General features: G+C 42.1%; 1 protein-coding gene across 1 annotated transcript; it reads right to left on the bottom strand.

The window, feature by feature from the left end:
- Positions 1–1229: 1229 nt before the first annotated feature.
- On the bottom strand, positions 1230–19453 carry TNFSF10 (tumor necrosis factor (ligand) superfamily, member 10). Its single transcript, XM_006890380.1, has 5 exons — positions 19304–19453; positions 10573–10710; positions 7685–7727; positions 3698–3796; positions 1230–1669 (listed from the first exon to the last, which is right to left on the bottom strand). Exons 1-5 carry the CDS (start codon positions 19451–19453, stop codon positions 1230–1232), a joined length of 870 nt encoding a protein of 289 aa, XP_006890442.1.
- Positions 19454–21411: the final 1958 nt, after the last annotated feature.

Here is a 21411-nt window from a genome sequence, read left to right as displayed (position 1 = left end):
CAGTCAGCTTCCTTAAATCTTGACAGCCTTGGAAACCCTGCAGATAACCTTTTCCGTCTCTCTAAAGAATGGAATTGCTTTGAACTCGTAGAATTTGTAGACTTGTCATTTTCACAGTATTGAGTGTTCTACCTCTGAATATTGTATCTTCTTCCATTTGTCTAGGTTTCTTTTTGATTCTCATAGTAAGGTTTTGTAATTTTCACTGACCAGGTCTCTGAATGTGTCTCTAGTTAGATTTGTTCCTAAGTATCTAATCTTTTGGTTAGCTATTTAATTGGGATTGTTTTTCTTATTTCATTTTCTAAGTTCTCTTTGTTACTCTAGAGAAAACAAATCCGTTTTTGTGTATTTATCTTGTATTCTGCTATTTTGTTGAATTGGTTGACTATACCCAACAGCTTTCTTGCCGAGACTTTATTATTTCCTGAATACTATATAATGTGGGAGAGCCTCAAAAGCATTATGCTGAGTGGTGAATAGATGAGTCTAAATACTGCATTAGACCATTAGTGTAAAAATAGAAGGATAACTAGTAAGATGTGTATAAATGTCCAAAAGGGAGAAGGGGTAGGAAAAGAGGAAGAGTGAAAAATCACTCAGCTAGCATACTTTAGTGGGTGGAAGGGGAGGTGAAGGGGTTGGAAAGATTCAATAGGGACTTGAAAAGTTGACATAATAATAGGCATAGATCAATGATAATTATATAAAATTCAATTTCTATGAATGGTTGTATGAAACAAAGCAAATGAAAAATTGTGTAAAACAATATATATAAAATGAAACACAATGTAAAATAATTGTTGGATTGGTATGAAAAGAAAATATGTGAAAAAAAAATATATATATAGAAGGGGTTTTTTTAATCCCTAAATTACACTCAAATACAGTCAACTATTGAGACATGGAACATAATGGGGCTACCTTATTTTTTCTAAGTTTCTCAAATCTTTTGAGTTTGGCAAGGTTCAGGCTTCCCATTTTTCTATCCTTTGTTTTAGTGGAAAATATTCTTAAGTTTTTCTTTTCTTACAGGCTCCTGCCTTACACAGTTTTGGCCTTAATCAGTGGTTAATGCACTAGACTGGAAATGGAACTAATTCGGTTCTCTCCCTCCCTCCCTCTCTCTCTCTCATAAGATGAAATTTCTCCCAAGGAACTGTCTGTGGATTTAAACCATCAAATCCCTACAGACTAGGCCACCAGACCTCCCCTTTGATGACAAAAGATTAGCTAATTAAAAAGGCCCCAAAAAAACTTCCTTCTTGGTCCATGTCAACTAAGTGTTCATTAGTTACAGATACAAAAACTCTGTCATTCTCCATGAGTTCAAATATGCCCCCCTGATAGATGGAGTACAGCCCGTATTCTGAGTTTTTAGACCAGCAACTATTTCTGGCACTTTTCATCAGTAATATCGGATCAGGATAGCTTGTGTATTTGTAAATGTATTGCACCATTTGTTTGTTTTTCTTTCTTTTCTCTGCTACTGATGTCGTGTCTTCTTCCTGAAATCGAAAATAGGTTTGCGAGTAGATGTAATAGAACCCTGTTTGGTGGATGACCAGCTCTCCATCCCTCAAGTGCAAGTTCTTCAGGAAGGAATGGCCTTTTCGGGATGACTCCCAAGTCTTTATTTTCTGACCCAAAGCCTTCTCATTATTGGAACCTAGATGGTGGTAAGAGAGAAGGAGAAAACTGTATTATATATCTAACAGAAGAGGTTTGGCAGCAAAGTAGGGAGTTTCTCAGCAACTATGGTCAGCGTGTGTGTGTGTACATGCATGCAAAGAATGCTAAGCTAACAGAAAGCTGCTGCTGCTTCAGTTTTATGTGGATTAGGAAGTCCAGTCACTTTCTATTGATGGCTCCTGTGTCACTGTGCACTGTTAAGAGACCCTTGCTGTTCACTTATGCCTTACTCAGCACACAGGGTGGGTCACTCAGTTGTGCAAATTCTCATCCTGGGAGTAACCTCTACAAGTCCTGTCCCCCTTCCTGTGCTGGGAAGCTCAAGTGGTCAACCTAGAAGTAAACAGCAACATAAAAACCTTATCTACTACTTTAAGCCTAGAACTTAGAGCTTCTTTCTGTTCTCTGGGGTCTGTCCTTGGTCTTTCTCAACTTTCTAGTGACAAAGCCCCCAATAAAGCAAACAGCAGGTCAAAAGAAGAGCGTGCACAGAGTTTGGCAGAGGATACTAAGATTTAAAGACGTTTGCATCTCGAACCCCCCAAAACTTAAGTCTTTCATTATCAAAGGGTCCTATGAAAAAATGGTATTATTTTAAACTTTATGTCCATCTGCATAATATGTACAAAATTTAGGTTTTCAAAAGTTTTTTAAAAACCTATCTGATTTGTTGATGAGCGGTCAATAACAAGGTAATATGATCCTAATCTGAGACTATGTCAATTACTTCTAAAACTTGAGTTTAGAAATACCAGGGAAGCAACAGCCAAGGAAAAAAAAAATTCCTTTCATGTAATAAATGATATCTGAAGTTTCTTTAACTCGAAATAAAATCTTTCACAATAATAAAAGGGACTGTTTACTGAGGGCTTACTATGTATAGATCAGACACTTGGCACTTCTTATTATTGATCTTCAACACTTTAGAATTAAAGAAGTTCTCTATTTTGCATGTGAAACTTAAGTTTGGTTCCACGAACTTTGCTATGGGAGAAGGATGGGCAATCTCCTCTCGTGCAATGAACCACCCTGAAAACTCACCGAAGCTTCAGCTGTGTGTCAGTGTTGACTCGATGGTACACAACAACAACAACAACAGCATATATATTTTTCTCTGTATGTATTTTCTGTGTGTCTCTCATCTATCACATCTCCTCCTGTGAAGGAGCTGGAATTCCAGCTTGAATAGTCAGAGAGTCACACTCAAGCATTTAACCATAGCACTGTCCTGACACATACAATAAAGTTAAAGTTAAGCTTACTGTATTTGCTTAATTGATAAGAAACTGTTATGTCTGCAAGTGAGAAAATGGCCAAATATTGGCATTTCTTCTTGTGCAGCTTAGTACAAATGCCACTAAGCTAATGAGGTATGTTGTTGTTAGGTGCCATCGACTCGTAGATGTCTCATAGCGACCCTATGAGCAAAACACCTGAACGCTTGTATAACTTTCATCGTTTCTCCAAGTTCATAGAGTTTCCAGAGGCAAGCTATTTCGGAAGTGGATGTCACTCCTGCTTCCAAGCTTGTTTTAATCGGGGAGCTCCAAACGCTGTCCACCATGGGTGACCATTGTCACTTTTAACACAGTGAAAACCAATGACTTAATGGTTCTAAAGAGGAAGACAATTTGACAAGAGTGCAAAGGAAATAGCTGGGAGAAACAAAACCACTTTAAGGAAGATGAAGATACGCAAAAGTGGATCTCGAGAACCTCAAAGATGAAGCTCGTTCACATCATAATTTTTCAGAGGCTGGCATGCCTTGAAAGGAATTGAATCTGTAATTTGGCTTTTGAAAACAAGGTATTAGATTGATAAATCTGTGACCCTGGTTGACCACTGGGCATTTTGCTGTAGTAATATTCTTGGTTCAGATTCAGTTAAAATTAAAAAACAAAACACACCCCGCAAACACCAAAACAACCCAACAAAACACCAAAAACATTGCTTGAACAAATTAATTCAGTGTCTTTTTTAAGTTTATATTTGTTGTTCCTCTTACTTAGAGTTAACAGTGTGCTGGTTCTCCGGCTGCGCCCGGTTATGTGAGCCGCTACTCTTGATAAACTTCTCTCACTTCCTAGATAATCTTGTAGCTTTTCTAAAAGAGAAACGACCAAGAATCATCAAAAATACTTTTCGAAGAAATTGTTGCTTACAGTTATTATACATGCAATGGCCTTAAAAAATTTGGTACCATAGAGTTTTAAAAACAAAACAAATCAAAACAGCAGTCTACATTTTAGTATGGTAACCAACCTGTTTCAATCTATGTTTAATGTTTTTAAATGATAAAAATAAGCAGTCATGTAGATTATAGTGTAGCTGTATCAGTATCTCAGAAATAAGGTCCAAACAGTGTATAAACAAAGTGAAGACTTTAGTCTCTTTCACAACAGAACTACGAACTTGGGATAGTCCAGCAAAGTGCTCCCCAGTGCTCCAACAACCTGTTTTTGACAACATTTTACCTTTGCAGCATGATGTCATTTTACAACTGGCCCCTCCTGATAGCATGACCAAAGATAGGTTTGTTTGTTCTTTTGGCAGTCTATGGTATTCTCAATCCTCTTTTCCAATACCACAATTCAAAGATACCGAGTCTTCTGCAGTCATCCTTACTCACTGTCAATTCTCAGATACATAGGAGGCAATTGAAAGTACTATGGCTGGGGAGCTCTGGTGGCCTAGTGGTAAGGGGCTGCAACTACAATCCCAGAGGTGCACGGTTCGAATCCACCAGATGCTCTGCCGGGGAAGGAGGGACAATCTCCTCCTGTACCAGTCAGATCTGATTTGACGGTACATGCACACAAAAATAATAAAATAAAATAAATCATTAAAAAAATAAAAAAAAAGAAAGTACTATGGCTTGGGTCAAGTGTGCACCTTAATCTTTAAACTGATATCCATGCTCATAAGCACTTTAAATGAGTTTTTTTAATACACCATAAGACCACTATTGTAAAAATGGAAGGATAACTGGTAAGATAAGTTTAAATGTCCAAAAGAAGAAAAGGAAAGGGAGAAGAGGGCGGAAAAAAAGGGAAAGATGAACGTCACTAGGACAGCAGAGTACAGTGGGCGGAAGGGGGCGAGGGTGGGGAAGGGACAGGTAAGAGTCAGTGGGGACTCAAAAAGACAGGTTAACATAGGCCGAGATAACAGTAATTTATAAAATACAATGTATATTAATGATTGTTATGAAACAACGTAAATGAAAGATTATACAGATACAATGTGCAGGAATGAAACACAGTATATAAGAATTATTTTATACAAACCAATAAAAAATTTTTCATGTTCATTCAAGTTTGTAAGTCTGCAATAAACTACTTGGACCATGCTTTTTTTAGAAAAAGGAGGCAAATCAGAGCTGTCTGTGCCCTCGCTTCCCCTCACCTGCCATCCCCCTCCTGCACCAGATGGAGCTCAGTGGTGCCAACAGTCACGCTCCGAAGGGCACAGGGCCTCCAGGGCGGTGCCAGCTCAGGCCAAGGCCAGGTCCACTCATGGTGCAGCCACAACACCGTTGCAGGACTGGAGTTCTGGAGGTGGGCTGAGCTCTTCACCCCCTTTTAAACTCACATTTGCCTAGTTTCCAGGCATTACTTTTGAAGACCTCAGAAAAACCCTTAAAACTCAGCAAATAGTGTGTGTATTTATCATGAACCATAGAAATTCGCAGCGACGTGCATTCATACAGCACAGGCCTTTGGCTCTTGGGATTGTTGAAGTGTTCTGAGTGGCTTTCTCGGAACTTAAGTGGTATGTTTTCACTCAATGCAACAGACCATTCTGCAGCACGTTTGCAAAACATCTATGTTAGTTCTATAAGTCTTTGAGTTTATTGTCTGCAAGACATGGAGACAACAGTATACGAGAGGACCTAGAGGGAAACATGCTGCTTTTTTAAACATACGCCGAAAATTATTTGCTGCTTGCACAACAGATGCAACCAGAAATAGTTCTTTGAGTAAACCTATGTACGTCCTGGTGAAATTGCATGATCTTCCAAGTGAAAAACCTGAAAGCAGTAACAGTGATGTTGAAAAAGATCTCTAAAAGTCTGGTAAGGTTCAGTAATAGCATAGATATTCCACAGTTCTCATCAAGCCATGCACTGGAGGCTTAGTTTCAAAATATGATATTATACATGATGGATATTGATGTATTCTGCATAGCAATGTTAATTAATCCTGGTATTATAATTATGAGACATATTGTAATCTGGAGGGAAAATGAAAGCCAATTGGATATTAAAAAAGAGAAATTTTACCCTAAAACAATGTTTTAGAATGTGGTACAGAGTGTGGAGCTTAGTCTAAGATTAAACCCCCCTCTGTGCTCTGAAGAGAGTTACATTTGAAAAAAGAAGTTTGAAAAGTAGAGAAAAAAAGTTTGCCAATGAACTGACGCAAGGTCAAGGTGATGCCTATCACAGTCCCCTCTCTAGGGCTTGACGTTAAAGGAAGCTGATGAATGTGCTTAACTTGTGGTAATCACCTTGGTCAACTTGATGAGTAGAAGTTGGGAAGAACTTGATGTTAAAGGAAGCTGGCAAATATACTCAATTCGTGGTCACCACCTGGGCCTACTTGATGAGTGGAAGTGAGAGACATTCAGTCATGAAGAGATAGGCTGAGTTGGACGTGTTCCTTCCGCACTGTCCACCTGGCATGATGAATGGGTATGTAAAGAAAGGTTGCTGGTTTGTGGAGTAGGGAGTACTGAGGATCCTTGATACACTGACATAGTCCAGGTGGGGTTAAGATTGAGCGAGGGGCCCAACTGCTCTGAACCACAGGAAGAAGTGTGGACTTCTAAATTTGCAGCTGATGCCGATTTGGACCTGTCCATGGATGGCTGGGGATGCACTGACCAGAACCCAACCAGATGAAGAGGTTTCATTCTGTGAGCTCCACTTGATTACTGATACCTGATGGTTTGCTCTGGACGTGACCTTTGTTTACAAATGTGGATATTCAAAGGTTCAACAGAGTAGGAGATTTTTAAGAAAAAGACATGCTTGTTTGCTCAGAGTACTGGTTTGATAGGACTGGGAAAATCAGAAATTGACTAAAATGGGAGAATTAAGACATAAGGAGTGAGGTAGTAGCAGGCTTATGTCTTCCATGAATATAGATGATGCTAAGTGGAAAGTTAATCCTTACAATAATGAGAGATAATGGCTAGAAAAGTCAGGCGGTGGTCTGTGGTGTCAGAACTTTCAAAACTGGCTTTCCTATCCATTGTGTTAGACCTCACTGGGGGCATGACTTGCAGGTACCTCAGCTGCAAATACTTAGTCTTGTAAATCATCAACAGCTGTGGAACCAAGATAACAGAGCACTTTCTACACTGTGAGAGACTGTGGATAGACTGTGGCAGACAGTGAAGAGAATGTGGCAAGGTGTAATCACAGGACCCCTGGCAATGGAACTGCAGTTAAAGGATTTGCTTCTGGATAACTGAGTGAAGAGATGATTTGTAACTGCTATGAGACAAAGCCTGCTGGATGATTGAGGAAACCAGAGGTTTACTTGCATTGCTGAAATGAACCTAGATTTTCATTTGTTGACTGAGAAGCTGTCTGAACTAAATGAGAAATTGTGTCTTGCTGTTAGACTGGCTTGGAGTTGTTGTTCACTGAACCTGGACTTTCACTATGTGACATTCTTTGTCTCCCCACACCAAACCTATTTCCCTAATAAACCCCACAACTGCAAACAAGTCTTTGAGTCAGATTGCAACAAACCTTGGGCATACAATGATTGGGAAACCGTGATTCATAGAAATAGGAACAGGAGCACAGGAAATGGCATATCTGACCATGTAATTATTTATTTGATATTATTGATGGGGACAGTTTCTCTTTTTGAAGCGGGTAGAAGTCAGACTCGATCACTCCCACACTGCATCCATTTTCTTTCCATCCAATCACAAAATTGACAATAGAAGATGAAAATAACAACAAAAATATATATACCTTGGCCTGTAGGATTGGTTTCCTCATAGACTCTCAAAACCATCTGCAAACAGTATTGAATAAAGGTTGTTAATTTACCTAAAAATTATATATAGATATATAAACCAACCATGGTCTAACTATGAGACTTCCTGCTGATGTCTTAACGGTGACATTTTTTTTTTTTAAAATAGTTATTTTTCCTTTGTTGTTGTTGTTTTAAATATTTTTTTTGTTCATATTTATTTGCATACAAAATATGTACCCAGGCAAGCTCTGGTGGACTGGTGGCAAGAAATTGCCCTGCAATCCCAAGATGCGTGATTTGAATCGACCAGATGCTCTGCTGGAGGAGGGACAGTCCTCCTGTACCAGTCAGATCCAATTTGATGGCACGCGCGCGCGCACACACACACACACACACACACACACACACAGATGATGATGATAATAATAATAAAAAATAATAAAACAAAAAACAACAAAATCTGTATCCATTGTGTTTCATTTATATACGTTGTGTTTCATTCATTCCTCTATTCACATTGTGTTTCATACGATCATTCCCATACATTTTATAAAATTAATCACCATTGATCCGTGATCAGTGGTGGCATTTTGAAACAAGGTATCAATACAAATCCAAACGAAATCCACTGCTGTCGAGGTGGTTCTGACTCATAACTACCCTTCATCAAGTTTCTAAGACCATGAATCTGTACAGAAGGAGGCTGCCCATCTTTTCTATGGAATTGCTAGTGGACTCAAACCATCAACTCTGTTATTATCTCATTATTATGCAGGACATCACCAAGGCTCATTCAGGTATCAATACAGGCAGCTTCAGCTTGTTCAAGAGTCGGGTGTTGGTGTGATAGAGTGAGTCCTGTTGTGTGTGGTGTGGAAGCTGTTTCTAATCATGGTGGCAAGATAGAACTTCCTCTGTGTTGAGGAAGTTTTTCTTTTTTGGATGACGTCTCTGACAGTCTGCCCTTGAAGTAAAGAGCAAGAATGGTGCCATCCTGCCAAATTTGATCAGCCTGAACGTCCCCAGACTTTGATAACTAAATATGTATGCATGTTCAAATGAAATTGTAATTACAGTGTTGTAAAACAAAATGCATGTGGTCGAAACACTAGCATGATTTGTAAGCTCACAGCCCATGCCTCTCCCATGGAGCAGCTGGTGGATTCGAACTGCATGCTTCTGCACTGGTAACACAATTCTGGAGTTCCGGTGACCGAGAAGCTGTGCTGTAATCCCAAAGTCACAAGTCCAAGTCCACCAGCTGCTCAGCTGGAGTAGGATGGGAAACCTCCTCCCACGCAAGTACCTGCCTCTGGAAATCTGCCGGAGGGTCAGCTCTGGGTCAGTTCTAACAGGATGGTATGCCACAACAAGCCACCCACGCCCTCCCTTGAAACAAACAAAACAAAGAGGGGATAAGGGTCTCAGCTTCTGTTTTAGTTGGTGGCAAGATGTGAGATTGGGAGAGGCAAACAGTGGGCAAGAGGTAAGTAAAACCTCTCCTCGTCATTTACTTCTCTTCCTACTCCACAGGCCAGTGGCTCCCTGGCTGGCCCAAGTGCTACATTCTGGGATTCTCACCTCTGTTACCTGCCCTGTCTCTGTGGTCTCACTCTCCTTGGAGTCCTATTCTTCAGGTCTTCAGACCTTTCCCGAGCCATAGGCTTTTCTTAACCCTTATTCCCTGAACATTGTCCTTTGAAGCAAGGATCAAAGGATTTTGAGCTTTTGAGACCACCTGTGAGGAGTGAGGTGTCCCAAAATAGACCACACTTTTAGAATAGTCACAGACCAAATGTGCTTTTCAGACTCGCCCCCTCACCCCCAGGTGGGAGTATGATTTCATTTCCTACAGAAATAGAATCAAATCCTGAGATCTATTGTGAATATTGCTCAGAATTATAAAGCTTAATCACTTAAACAACAATGTTATGATGTCAGAGTGGATCCTGAGAGTCACACAGTAGGCTCACAGACGTGCCTATGACACCCAGCCTCCATGTACCAGGGAAGAGCCCCAGAATATGACGGCACAGCGCTTTTGTAGTTCCAGAGTATGTTTATATGTGCTTTTAAGATAGGCAGACGATAAATATTATTAAATTCCAACTTACAAAGGAGGAAATGGAAAGAAGAAATGATTCACATTGTTTAAAGCAAGATTAGTTTGTTGTAGAGTTGGAGTTTAACAATAGCTGACCCTCCAGTGGGTTTTCAGAGGCAATTAATCATACAGGAAGAGGGTGTCATCCTTCTGTGGAGCAGCTGGTGGCCTTGAACCACATGCCTTCGGGATTGCAGCGCAGCTTCTTGCCACTAGGCTGCCAGAGCTCCATGAGATTAGTTTAAAACATTTTAAATAAATGCTTAGCTAACCAATTGTTTCCTCTAGAGGTTCTATTTAAGCAGTGTCTAGAAAGAATGATTTTTGCTGCCAATCTATCATACAGAAAATTAAATGTCATAATCTCCAATTTCTCAGTGAATATCCGTACAAAAGTTGATACTTAACACCAGAGAGAAACATTTTGTAAAGGATGTAAAGCGTCATTATTTGGTATGTCATATCTCCTGAATGAAAAAAAAAATCCAAATCATTACAACATTCTTTATTGTTAAATGATCTTAAAGATTTGTTTTATCTGTGGCTTCCTTTCCACATAGTTAGAGAAAAAGATTCAATAAGGAGGCTTAGGGAATGAACTCCAAAATGTTTAGGAGTCATCCAGGATCTTACCTTTGGAGCTGTCCCACTCTTTCTATGGACCAGAGTAAATTGTAATTGGGCTTGTCATTTGTAAAATAAAGTACATAGATGGTAAACAGTCCCTGTGCCCTGATCATAGCGTCTGTTGGGTAGATTACATGCCAACTCACCTACCTTTCTAAGGAACTGGTATAGTTGAGCCTTTATTTGCCAGCAGGGTTTGTTCATACTGTCTTCCTCACTGGGTTCCCAATCTCTGTCATCTTCCAGTAACAAACAAGCAAGGCTATTTCTGGAGTACTTGTCTTGCATCTAGATTGAGATAGAATATTGCATATTATGCTCAGGTACTTTTTCCTCTTGGTTCACCCATGACTTAAACAACAGAGACTGAGGATGAGTAGTGTGTGTGTCCATCATTATAAAAAGCTAAAGAAAGATTTACAGATAGAAGTCAATATTGGATGGGAATGGAAAAGGAGGGAGGGGAGTAAAAATCAGTAAATAGCTAATAGACCTATATTAAGATGATGAGGCAAAAGATGTTCTTTAATAGGGGATGATCTGCATAATAGAAATAAAAGGAAAGATGGAGAAAAGCATTAAAAATAGAATCAACAAACACGCACTAATGCACATATAATCTTAAAACATCAGAAATAATAAACATTCATCTACAAGTCGTGGGTGACATCTTTGCTATCATTCCACAGCTCATCTGGTCTTTCATCATTGGTGGTCAATGCTTCAAACCTATTTTTGACATTTTTTTCATTCAAACGGGATAGACTCAAGATCGTATTTTAGTTCTTTTGTTGTTGTTAATGTTCCATTGAGCCTCCTGCAACTCATAACGACCCTATATTATACAACGGCTTTGAACGCTGCCCTTTCCTGTGCCAATCTCATTTGTCTCTGACAGATCAAATCCCATTTCTCCAGTCACTGAGTCAATCATCTTTCCAGGCTTGTCTCTCCTGTGCTGTCCCCTCACCCTTCCAAGTATGATGTTCTTCTCCAATGAGTGGTCCCTCCTGGCTGTGTGCCCAAAGTATGTGAGATGGAGCTTCAAAATCCTTGCCTCCAGGGTGCAGCTTGGTTTCTTCTTTTCTAGAACGGACCTGTTTGTTCTCCTGACAGTCTATGATTTGTTCAACACTCTTCTCCAACACCACAACTCAAAGGCACTGATTCTTCTTCTGTCATCCTTAGCCATTGCCCAGCTCTCTCATGCATAGCAAGTAACTGCAAAGATCATGGCGTGTATCAGGTGCACCTTAGCCTACAGAGTGACATTATTGCTTTCCAGTTCTCTGGAGAGGTCCGTGACAGCAGACATTCCCAGTGCAATTCATCTTTTGATTTCCTGAGTGCTCATTGTTGCAGACCAAGGGTAAACTATTATTATCAGTATTAATAACGAGACAGGACACCAAGAATGTAGGAGAAAACAGAGGTCAAGCAGGAGGCAAACAGTTCTCAAACAACTGAAATGAATTGGACCTTAGCTTCCCTTTGTCTTTATTGAAAATTGCCAGGGAGCAAATCACAAAGAGAATTCAATGCGAATGAAGCTAAGCTCTTTCTATTGAAAATTTTCTGCTTGACTCAGGAGGGAGGGGTTAGCAAATACAATTCAAGAATCCTGTAAATGTTTAGGGATTGCCTTACTGTCTACCTCTGTAAACATTTAAGGATTGCCTTACTGCTTCTGGGTGAATTCCAGCTTGTATCAGCCTCCCTCATAACCCGAAGTAGCATTTGGTTTATTACAAATATTTAGTATGAAATCTGGCTTTCCATAACTGGTACCAAGAGTGTTGATTATGGAGCCAAGCAAACTGAAGCTGTTAACAATCACAGTCTCTTCTGCGTCTATAATGAACCAAGCAAACTGAAGTTGATGACAATCTCAATCTCTTCTATTTCTATCCGGAAGCTATCAGTTGACCAGTGGTGAGAATTTCCATTTTCTTAATGTTGTCTTTCAATCCATATGGAAGAACGCAGTTCTTGACCTTCTGCAGCATACTCTTCTTGTTCTCTCAGTTTCAGCAAGCAGAGTTGTGTCATCTGCATAATGCAAGTTGTTGATGAGTCTTCCTCCAATCCTGATGCCACAGTCCTCCTCATAAAGTCCAGCCTCCCGAATGATCTATTGTGTATCCAGATTGAAAAGGTATGGAGAGAGGATGCTTCCTGGCACACACCTTTACTGATCCTGAGCCATGCAGTGTTTCCCTCCTCTATTCTGAATATTGCTTCCTGGGGCAAGTACAGGTTTTGCATGAACACAATTACGAATTCTGGGATCCCCACGCTTCTCAAGGTTAGCCAAAATTTGTTGTGATTCACACAGTCAAATGCTTTTATATAGTCAATGAAACACAGACATTCCTCTGGTACTCTTTACTTTGGTCAAGATCCATCTAACATTGACTCTAATGTCCCTGGTGCCATGGCCTCTTCTAAATACAGCTTGCACATCTGACAGTTCTCTGCTGATGTACTGTTCCAAATGTTTCTGGATAATCTTATCTTGCTATCTACATCTGGAAGCTCTGCTTAAGCCTGTCCACCTTGTTTGGCCCCTTTGGTATCTGTTTGACCTCTTTAGTATTTGAAATTTGGTGTTACAGCTTTTAGGATTACAGCTATTTGTGAGTTATCTCAGTATAGCAACTGGCAGGCGCTGTATTTTCTTAGGAGCAAATTATAAACAACCAAACATATACATACCTAAAACTGTAAACTCAGAAACAAACTGCAAATCACTCTTCAACACAATAAATGGCAGATAAGGGTTATATGCTTAATATAGCAAAATCATTAAAACAAGCAGCATACAGATAGCACAGAGGCCTTGGCCGGTGCCTACTAGCTTTGGCTTGTATCTCTGAGCAGTGATGAGCCTATCCCTAACCTCCAGGCTGCACCCTCTCATTGGATGGCTCTAAGCAGTTGAGCAACTGAACAAAGATGTCAATTTAAAGATTAAAATATATTTCATTCAAGTCATGGTCTTTTCAATCAGTAGCTATGCTTTTTCTAGTTGGACGTTGAATAAGGGTGAGAGAAACATCATCGAGGCCTTTGAGTTGTGGTGCTGGAGAAGAGTGCTGACTGTCCCATGACGGCCCAAAGGACAAACATGCCTTGGAAAAGGGATGACCAAGGTGTTCCCTGGAGGCAAGAATGGTGAAACTTCATTTGACCTACTCTGGGCATGTATGGAGGGGCCGCCTCACATACTCAGGCATTTTGCTAGGAGGGGCTATTCCTTGGAGAGGGACGTGAAGCTAGGAAGGGTGGAAGGCTGGCGAAGGAAGGGAAGACCCTCAAGCAGATTGACACAGTGACAGCCACAGTGGGCTCTAGTGTGCCAGGAAGTGTGAAGAAGGCTCAGGATAGGTCAGGGTTCAGATCTTTTGTTCATAGGCTCGCTATGAGTCACACTCAGCTCGACAGCACCTAACAACAACAACAACAATCAAAACAACAGCGTTTACCCAAGAGGAAAGCTCAGAAGGCTAGGAGGGTGACTGGAAATGAGAAACATAAGGAAGAAGTAGGAAAAGTGCTCTTACAGTGTGACTTTAATTGAAGTCATAAAACAAAATGTATCTGCATGGTTGAATGGAAAATGAATTGGCTCTGACAAAAAATAGAAGAACAAGAGGGAGAGGCTGGTGACTAATTGAGACAGGTCTCAGCATCTTCAATAAGTTTATGTCTTGGAAGACAGGTAAGTCTGCTGTGTTTTGTCCAATGGATTAATAGAAGCAGTGAGACTTATTGGGAAGACTACAGATGTGAGTCAGGCACCCTGGGTCACAGTTGGGTCACAGTGTCCTCCCCGTGATAAGATGACCCCCCCTCCGGTGTACAGTCATGTGAGTTTTGAACTGGGTCCCTGTGTTGACACAGGAGATCCTTTACCACTCTGACCTTCTAAAGCTGGGAACCCATCTAGTTACAAGATAAAAGAGTAAAGTCAGCTTAATTCCAGGGTCCTAATTTTTTTAAAAACAAAACACAGAAGAGGCAATTGCTTTACAGTAGCGTTATGAGGCTTGATCTGGTTACATAGTAGAGGCGTTTGTTTTACAAAATTTCCGTTACCTGTGCACGCACAGTTTTGCATTCCTCTAAGAAGTTAAAAACAATTAGTTAAATCCTGCCAAACTCTCAGAAGCACCTTTTCATGCCCCCTGGGTGGCAGTGGAGACAACGTTGTCCCTCTCTCCGTGTATTTAAAGACTGTCTATATCCCCTGGGGACATTTTCAAGAAATGTTGTTCAACAGCTTTGTTGTTGTTATGTACCATTGAGTCCCCTATGACCCATAGTGACCCTCCGTACAGCTGCTCTGAAGCCTGCCATGACCTGAGCCAGCCTCACTGACTCTGACACACCAACTCCCATTGCCCTAGTTACTGTATCAGTCCATCTCATCTGGGGTCTTCCTCTCTTGCACCGTCCCTTCCACCCTCCCTGCCCTTATGTCCTTCTTCAAGTATCGGTCCCTCCTGCTCACATGCCAAAGTATGTGGGACAGAGCTTTAAAATCCTAGCCTCCAAGGGAAAACTTGGTTTCACCCTCTCCAAGACAGACCTGTTTATTTTCTTGACAGTCCATGGTATGTTCAAGACTGTTCTCCGGCGCCACAACTCAAAGTCATTAATTCTTCTGTCATCCTTAGTCATTGTCTTCTTCTCTGATGCATAGCAAGTAATGGAGAAGCCCATGGCCTGGATCAGGTGCACTTTAATCTCTAGACTGACATCATTGCTTCTCAGTACTCTGGAGAAGACCCCTGACAGCAAATTTACCTAAAGCAGTTTGTCTTATTTTATTTCCTGATTGCTGGTGTCAAGAGCATTGCTTGGGAAGCCAAGACATATTTTACCCTAAGTAAATTCCAGTTCTTTTTGTGATTTCTAGTTTGTGTGGAAGAATCTCGACCCCGCTGGTATTTCCGATTTGAAAGGGGCCTCATTACCTGTCCATACCAGGTGGGAATTTATCTACAAGGAAGTTTAGCGCCATCTCAAGGTTTGCAGGAAAGGTGCACCTTAGTGGAAACCTCCAGCTCATCCGTCTGTAAAGCCTGACAAAGTCTACCTGAGTCTGCAGAGTACAGGCATCCTGCAGCGCCAGATCCTAGTGTAGTGGGTGGCTGTGACAACAAAGATGTCCAGTTACTGTTTATGTCTGGAGAAAATTGGGTTAACTCGAGCCAAATACAGGCATCCACTTCTTTTAGGAGAGTGCAAAGAGTAAACAGACTTTTTACTCAAGAGGAAATCCCAGGACAATGCAAGGATTGCATGCACTTGACTGCTCGCCAAAAGCTGGAAGTTCAAGTTCACCCATAGGGACCATCTGGTGATCTATTTTTTAACAAAACAGCCATGTGTGGGGTCGCCAAGAGGTAAAATCAGTCTAACAACAACCTTGGTAGAAAAGCATTTTCAATCGTCAAATTATTGTTTAAAAAAGGGATGACCTATGACAACAGACACACCCCAAAACCCGCCTCAAACAATTCCCACTGCTAATTAATCAGATTTTTATATCTTGCCAGGAAAAACATGCAAGCTTAGACAAGGTCAGAAAACTTATTGTTATGTTTCTGTAACAATCGAAACAAAGTACTCCTTCCTTGTTTTCCTATGCTAGTGCCCTTGCTTGGTCAAGGGCACTAACCCAAACTCTGTGACTCTGAGAGAGAAAGCAATCTCCTTCTGGGCATTTTACAGCCTCGAAAACCCACAGAAGGGGCAACTACAAGTCAATGAGAGAGAGAGAGAGATGGAGGCCAAGTAAGTCATTGTCTCTGCCTTTTTAACGTAGGGAGTTCCAAAGCTTAAGGGAGGAATCACATATAATGGTGACCTTTTGCTTTCCTCTAGAAAAAGAGTCTGAATGAAAATAGTCATTTTTGAGAGGTCTCTGACAGAGACAGTCTCACGGGTTTGGTATCAGCTGTGGACACTAGAGACGTTTGATCACAGTCTCTCAAATATAAAAATACAAGTGCAGGGAGATGAGGGAAGGCAGACGCCAGGTCACACAAAGAGCAGCGAGGGGTCCAGAAGCACAATTTGGAAAGTTGATTAGAGCCTTCCATGGGCGCCAGCAGAGAGGAAACGTTTTCCTCGAGAGCCTGCACCCTGGATCTGACTGCTAGCCTTCCAAACGTGGAGAAAATATCTGTTCGTTAAGGCCATCAGCTGTGGTAGTTATCACAGGAACAAAAAGTGTGACAGGCTGTTACAAGATAAAACAGTAACGCTAAGTCAAGTTTTTTGCATTTTGTAGATGGCATGTCCAATGTGGACAGAGAGTGGGGTGGAGCTCCCGGATTAAAACAAGCTTGGAAGGAGGAGTGGCATCCACTTCTATAATAGCTTGTCTCCAGAAACCCTATGAACGTGGATAGAGGATGAAAGGCACCCAAGCGTCGAGGACTCTCCTTCATAGGGTCACTAGGAGTCGCCTGCGACTGGACGGCACTTAACAGCAACATGTGGCATGTCTGTACATTAGCCTGTCATTCTGTCAGTTTATTCCTTTACGTGTCTGCAAATAAATGCACATTTATATGAGCAGGAAGGAACAATGTCCACCACCACTGGGTGTTAAGCTTTATTTGGGACTGTCATCTTGATTGGTATTCAAGTCACAAACCCCTTGGCTTATCTAAATGGCAATTGTTTAAGTTAGTCAGTAAGCAATCAGCTGATTCAGCCTTAAAAGCAGGCAAACTTGTAAGGTGAGCAAACTGAGGAAGCTTCACTTGTTTAACTGCAAAGTTAGCGAAAGGCGTGGTGGCTCCGCCCCCAAACCTGCCAGGTCCCTAGCTTGGCACGCAGCCTTAACTAAAGGCCCGGCTGTAGTTACACTGATGTCTTCTCCTTACAAGTGTACAGCCTTCCCTAGATGTGCTCTATAAATAAAACTGATTTTTCTGGTCATCTAATGATAGTCATAATTTCATAATTATGTGCAAGTCGAGCCAAAACTATCCATTCCCAGAGGGAAAATTTCCAATCAATCAAGATAGGCAAATTTCTACTCCTCTGAGTAAACCAATGTCATTTTTTTAACAGACCATTATAAAACTATGACTTTTTGCAAGTTGTGTTTTTCTGAGACCCTTAGCCTTGCATTTCTTAGCCAGCTGATAAAGTTAATACTGTATTATCACAGCACAACAGCAAACAGGATGTATCACAGATACAAACCAATCCGAGAAACCTGACAGCCCAAAACCTTGGTCTCATTGCAGTTCCCACATTATTTTGTCTGCTAACTTTTCAAAATATGTCTGTTTGTATTAAAGTTTTTCATACACACAATCAAATATGCTTCAGAGAAAGGGAGAGGAAGCAGAAGATGGGGGAGAAGAAGAAGAAAGTGAGGACTGAAGAGTACACACGCATCACCACCAGAGCCTAAAAAGCACCTCTGCAGATCTTTGAGCAGCTGCCATCTGTCTGTCAGTGCCTTGGAACCCGTCAGGACCAGAACATCAAGCCACTGCGCTCAGTAGTCTTGTTCCTCTGTACCTGCTGGTGGTGCACAGTACAAGGCTGGAGCAGATGTTGCTCACTCATTCAGGAGGTATGACACCTGGCATGGAGGAGCAGTCGTGAGCAAAAGCACGCGTAGCTCCTGTCCCCGTGCTCCCCCAGGAGTTAGTGAGGACGACATGCATGAAGCTATCAGAGGAAAATGTCCAAGCAGCGGTCAGACCTCACTGCTGGACAGTGGTTTCCAACTCCTGCCAGCCTCCACCAGGCTTCTGAGACTGGAAATTCAAATGAGAGAGAAACTGTTTTGTTTGATAATATTATTCATTGGCTGACTAATGGAATGAACTGCAATGACTAATTAAGCCCTTATTGTATATTCCTTTATATACATACATTGTTGTTATGTGCCATCGAGTCGCTTGCGACTCATAGCGACCCTATGTATAACAGCCCTCACCTCCGCTCTGTTCTGTGCCAGTCGCACTGTCTCTGACACTCCCATCCCAATTATCCCAGTCACTGAATCAATCCACCTCATAGAGGGCCTTCCTCTCCTGCGCCGTCCCTCCACCCTCCCAACCATAATGTCCCTCTCCAAGAGATATATATATATATCTCCACACACACACACACACACACACACACACTTTTTTTTTACTTTCATAAACTTGTTTCCATTGCATTCTTTTTAAAAAGCTTTTTATTTTATATTGGTTTGTTTACAAAGTTTGTGTACATTGTTTTTCACATCATCTTTCATTCACCTTATGTTCCATACAATCATTCTTACTCAGTATGTTTTATAAAATTAATCACCCCTGTCTTTCCAGATTCCCCCTGCATCTTTTCTATTTCCTTTATTCCACCTTCCTCCACCCCAAAATTGTGCGACTCTAAGGTTTCCCCTCCCATCCTCACCCCTTTGCTCCTTCCTCTCCCCACTGGATCCCTACACACATTTTACTAGATATATATAGATAGATCGATCTATCTATCTCTATCTCTATATAGAGATAGAGATAGACACACACACACACACACACACACACACACACACACACATACACATACACACACACACACACATATACATATATACCTTTTAAGACAAAAATGGGAAATGCCCCCGGAATTTTGTTGCCTGCACTCACTAATCAGCTAATAGAGTCAGTTCCAGAACTGGATTTTCTCTTGAACTGAAACTATTACCAATGCGATTGTATGCACTGGCAGTTAGAGTCCACAGACAAAGAAAGGGGGTGTTTTCTTCCCCAGCCACCTCTTCTAGGACAAACAGGTAGAGAGCGAACATGGCCAGGGCCGCGGGAAGTGTCGGACACGGGGAGGCAATCGTTGCACTCACCTGCTTCAGCTCGTTGGTGAAGTACACGTAAGTCACTGCCATGCACAGCGACTGCAGCAACAGGGAGATGAGAAGCGTGCAGAGACACAGCTGCCCCACGCCGAGGCTCCCCAGGCTCGTCATTTGCGCGGACATGGTCTTGCAGGTCATGTCTGACTAGCACAGAGGCAACCTGACACCTCGTATTGTAGCGAGAATGGGGCAGGGGAGAGGGAGGAGACTCCCTGCAGATGTTCTTGTTTCTCAAAGAGAAACTGAAACAACCAACTGAAAAGTCTCCTGAGCTCAAACAGTAAACATCATAGTAAAACTATGTTTTTCAAATTGGAAGGACTTGTATGAGGAGAAAGCCAGGCAGCTCCCCACTCCCACCCCAACAACTCTCAGCATCTTCTCTGCCAAGGCTGAGGCACTTGATTCCTAGTCCTGACTGGTAAGATTCCACCTCTTATCTCAGCTGCCTGTCACTGAATACAGATCCCAGAAAGAGGTGTGTGGTGGGAGGTGGGGAGATTTGGTCAGCAAACCAGCTTGGGAAGTTGAGGCTGTCTGGCCTCAAACTCTGGCCCTGCAGCAGCTTCTAAGGTGTAGCTGGTTCCAGTTGCTAACTGTTAGCACCTGCCCAAAGCCACTATTGTGCAACCCAGGCCTGCAGGACATACGAGATACAGCCAGCCTGGGGGGCAGATGTCCCCACTCCGAGCCCTAACTTGACTGCACTCACGCATCACCATTAAGTTGGAAATGACTCATAACTTACAGTCTGTCTGGTTTCCAAGGTTGTAAATCACAGGAAAGATTGTCCGGCTTTCTCCTGAAAAGTCTCTGGTGCTTTCATAATGTCAGAGGATGAACAGCGCACCTCCATTTGGACTACAGTGTGAAAGTTTTATCGTTCCTCCCACCCCCCCCAATTAATAAAATGAGACAAAGCACAACTGTCAAATTTCCTTAGTCTCTTGCAGATTAATTAAACACATTAGTAAGGATGGATTTCCCAGTACCTGGAACTTCTCAGTATCTGAAGACCTACAACTTGCATTCAAGAGAACCAGGAGCTGTAGCTACAAGACCAAGAACAGGAAGATGAATCCTGGAGAAGCTGGTGATCATCTTCGAGGGGCGACCCTGATGTCCGTCTGCAGGCACAGTTGACAGGGAGCATGCTAATCCCCTCCCTCAGCCTTCTGCCGCTTCAGCTGTAACCCGGGGCTCAGGGCACCATCGTCCTGCCCTCTCTCCACACTCACACCTCAGATACAGAGAGAGACCAGATGGTGAGCCCCATAAACTTCAGGGGCTAGAAGCCAGGGTTTCAGAGAAGTAATGTATGCATGGTCAGACACGGAGTAGGGTTCATGCCTGCTCTGTGGCCACGTGGCCAGTGCTCTTCCCCCAGGGCAAGGTGACTCTGGTGTTAGTTACCATGGATTCGGGCCTGTCCACTGTTTTTCTCCAGGAGAGCAACTGGTAAAGTCTTCCATCTGACACTAGGAAGGAGGTAGTGCAGGAACAGAGTCTGTCCACCCCCAGACCCCAATATCAAGGAGATCATCAGTCTGTCCCTGGACCCCAATGTCAAGGAGAATATCAGGAAGCTGGGTGCTGACATTCTTTGAAGAACATGGAGATTCTTGGAGCAGATGCCTGATGGTGGAGGTCAACAAGGGAAGACTTGGAACCTCTATTAACTGGTATCTCTGATCTTTGTGAGGGTGAGAGGGCCCCACCTCTTCTGAAGTGAACAAGGAGAATTTAGGGGATGGCTGAGGGACTGAGTGAAGAACCACTGGTAGGCGCTTCCAAGGAAGGTATACATTTTCATCAGGGCAGTCCCTTCCCTGGGCATCCTGTTGTCCCTCCATGACCTTTAGAAAAACTCATTTTGTTATCTTAAGATACGTGGTCTGTGGTCACCTGACATTTGATGATGTCTTGACTAATTTTTCCTTTGTAAAGACACTATCACCAGCCTGGTAGAGATGATACATCTGGTAATTTGATGCAGAACAGATCATCCGAGACGCTGGGCTATACGAAGAGGAATGTGGCATCAGGATTGGTGGAAGAATCATCAACAACCTGCGTTATGCAGATGACACAACCCT

The sequence above is a fragment of the Elephantulus edwardii genome, unplaced genomic scaffold (genome assembly GCF_000299155.1).
Source record: "Elephantulus edwardii isolate Elephantulus edwardi_28Jun2011 unplaced genomic scaffold, EleEdw1.0 scaffold00088, whole genome shotgun sequence".
NCBI lineage: Eukaryota > Metazoa > Chordata > Mammalia > Macroscelidea > Macroscelididae > Elephantulus > Elephantulus edwardii.
The sequence above is the reverse complement of the archived record's forward strand: the minus strand, read 5'-3'. Positions and strand labels throughout refer to the sequence as shown.

What these genes read in the sequence shown, in the direction of transcription:
- TNFSF10 (XM_006890380.1), bottom strand. Translation starts at nt 19,453, where the DNA reads ATGACCTGCAAGACCATGTCCGCGCAAATGACGAGCCTGGGGAGCCTC. An exon ending in TATACCAGTTCCTTAGAAAG is followed by an intron (nt 7,728 to 10,572) that starts GTAGGTGAGTTG and finishes TACTGTTTGCAG; the next exon opens with ATGGTTTTGAGAGTCTATGA. An exon ending in CAGCACACTGTTAACTCTAA is followed by an intron (nt 1,670 to 3,697) that starts GTAAGAGGAACA and finishes ACCACCATCTAG; the next exon opens with GTTCCAATAATGAGAAGGCT.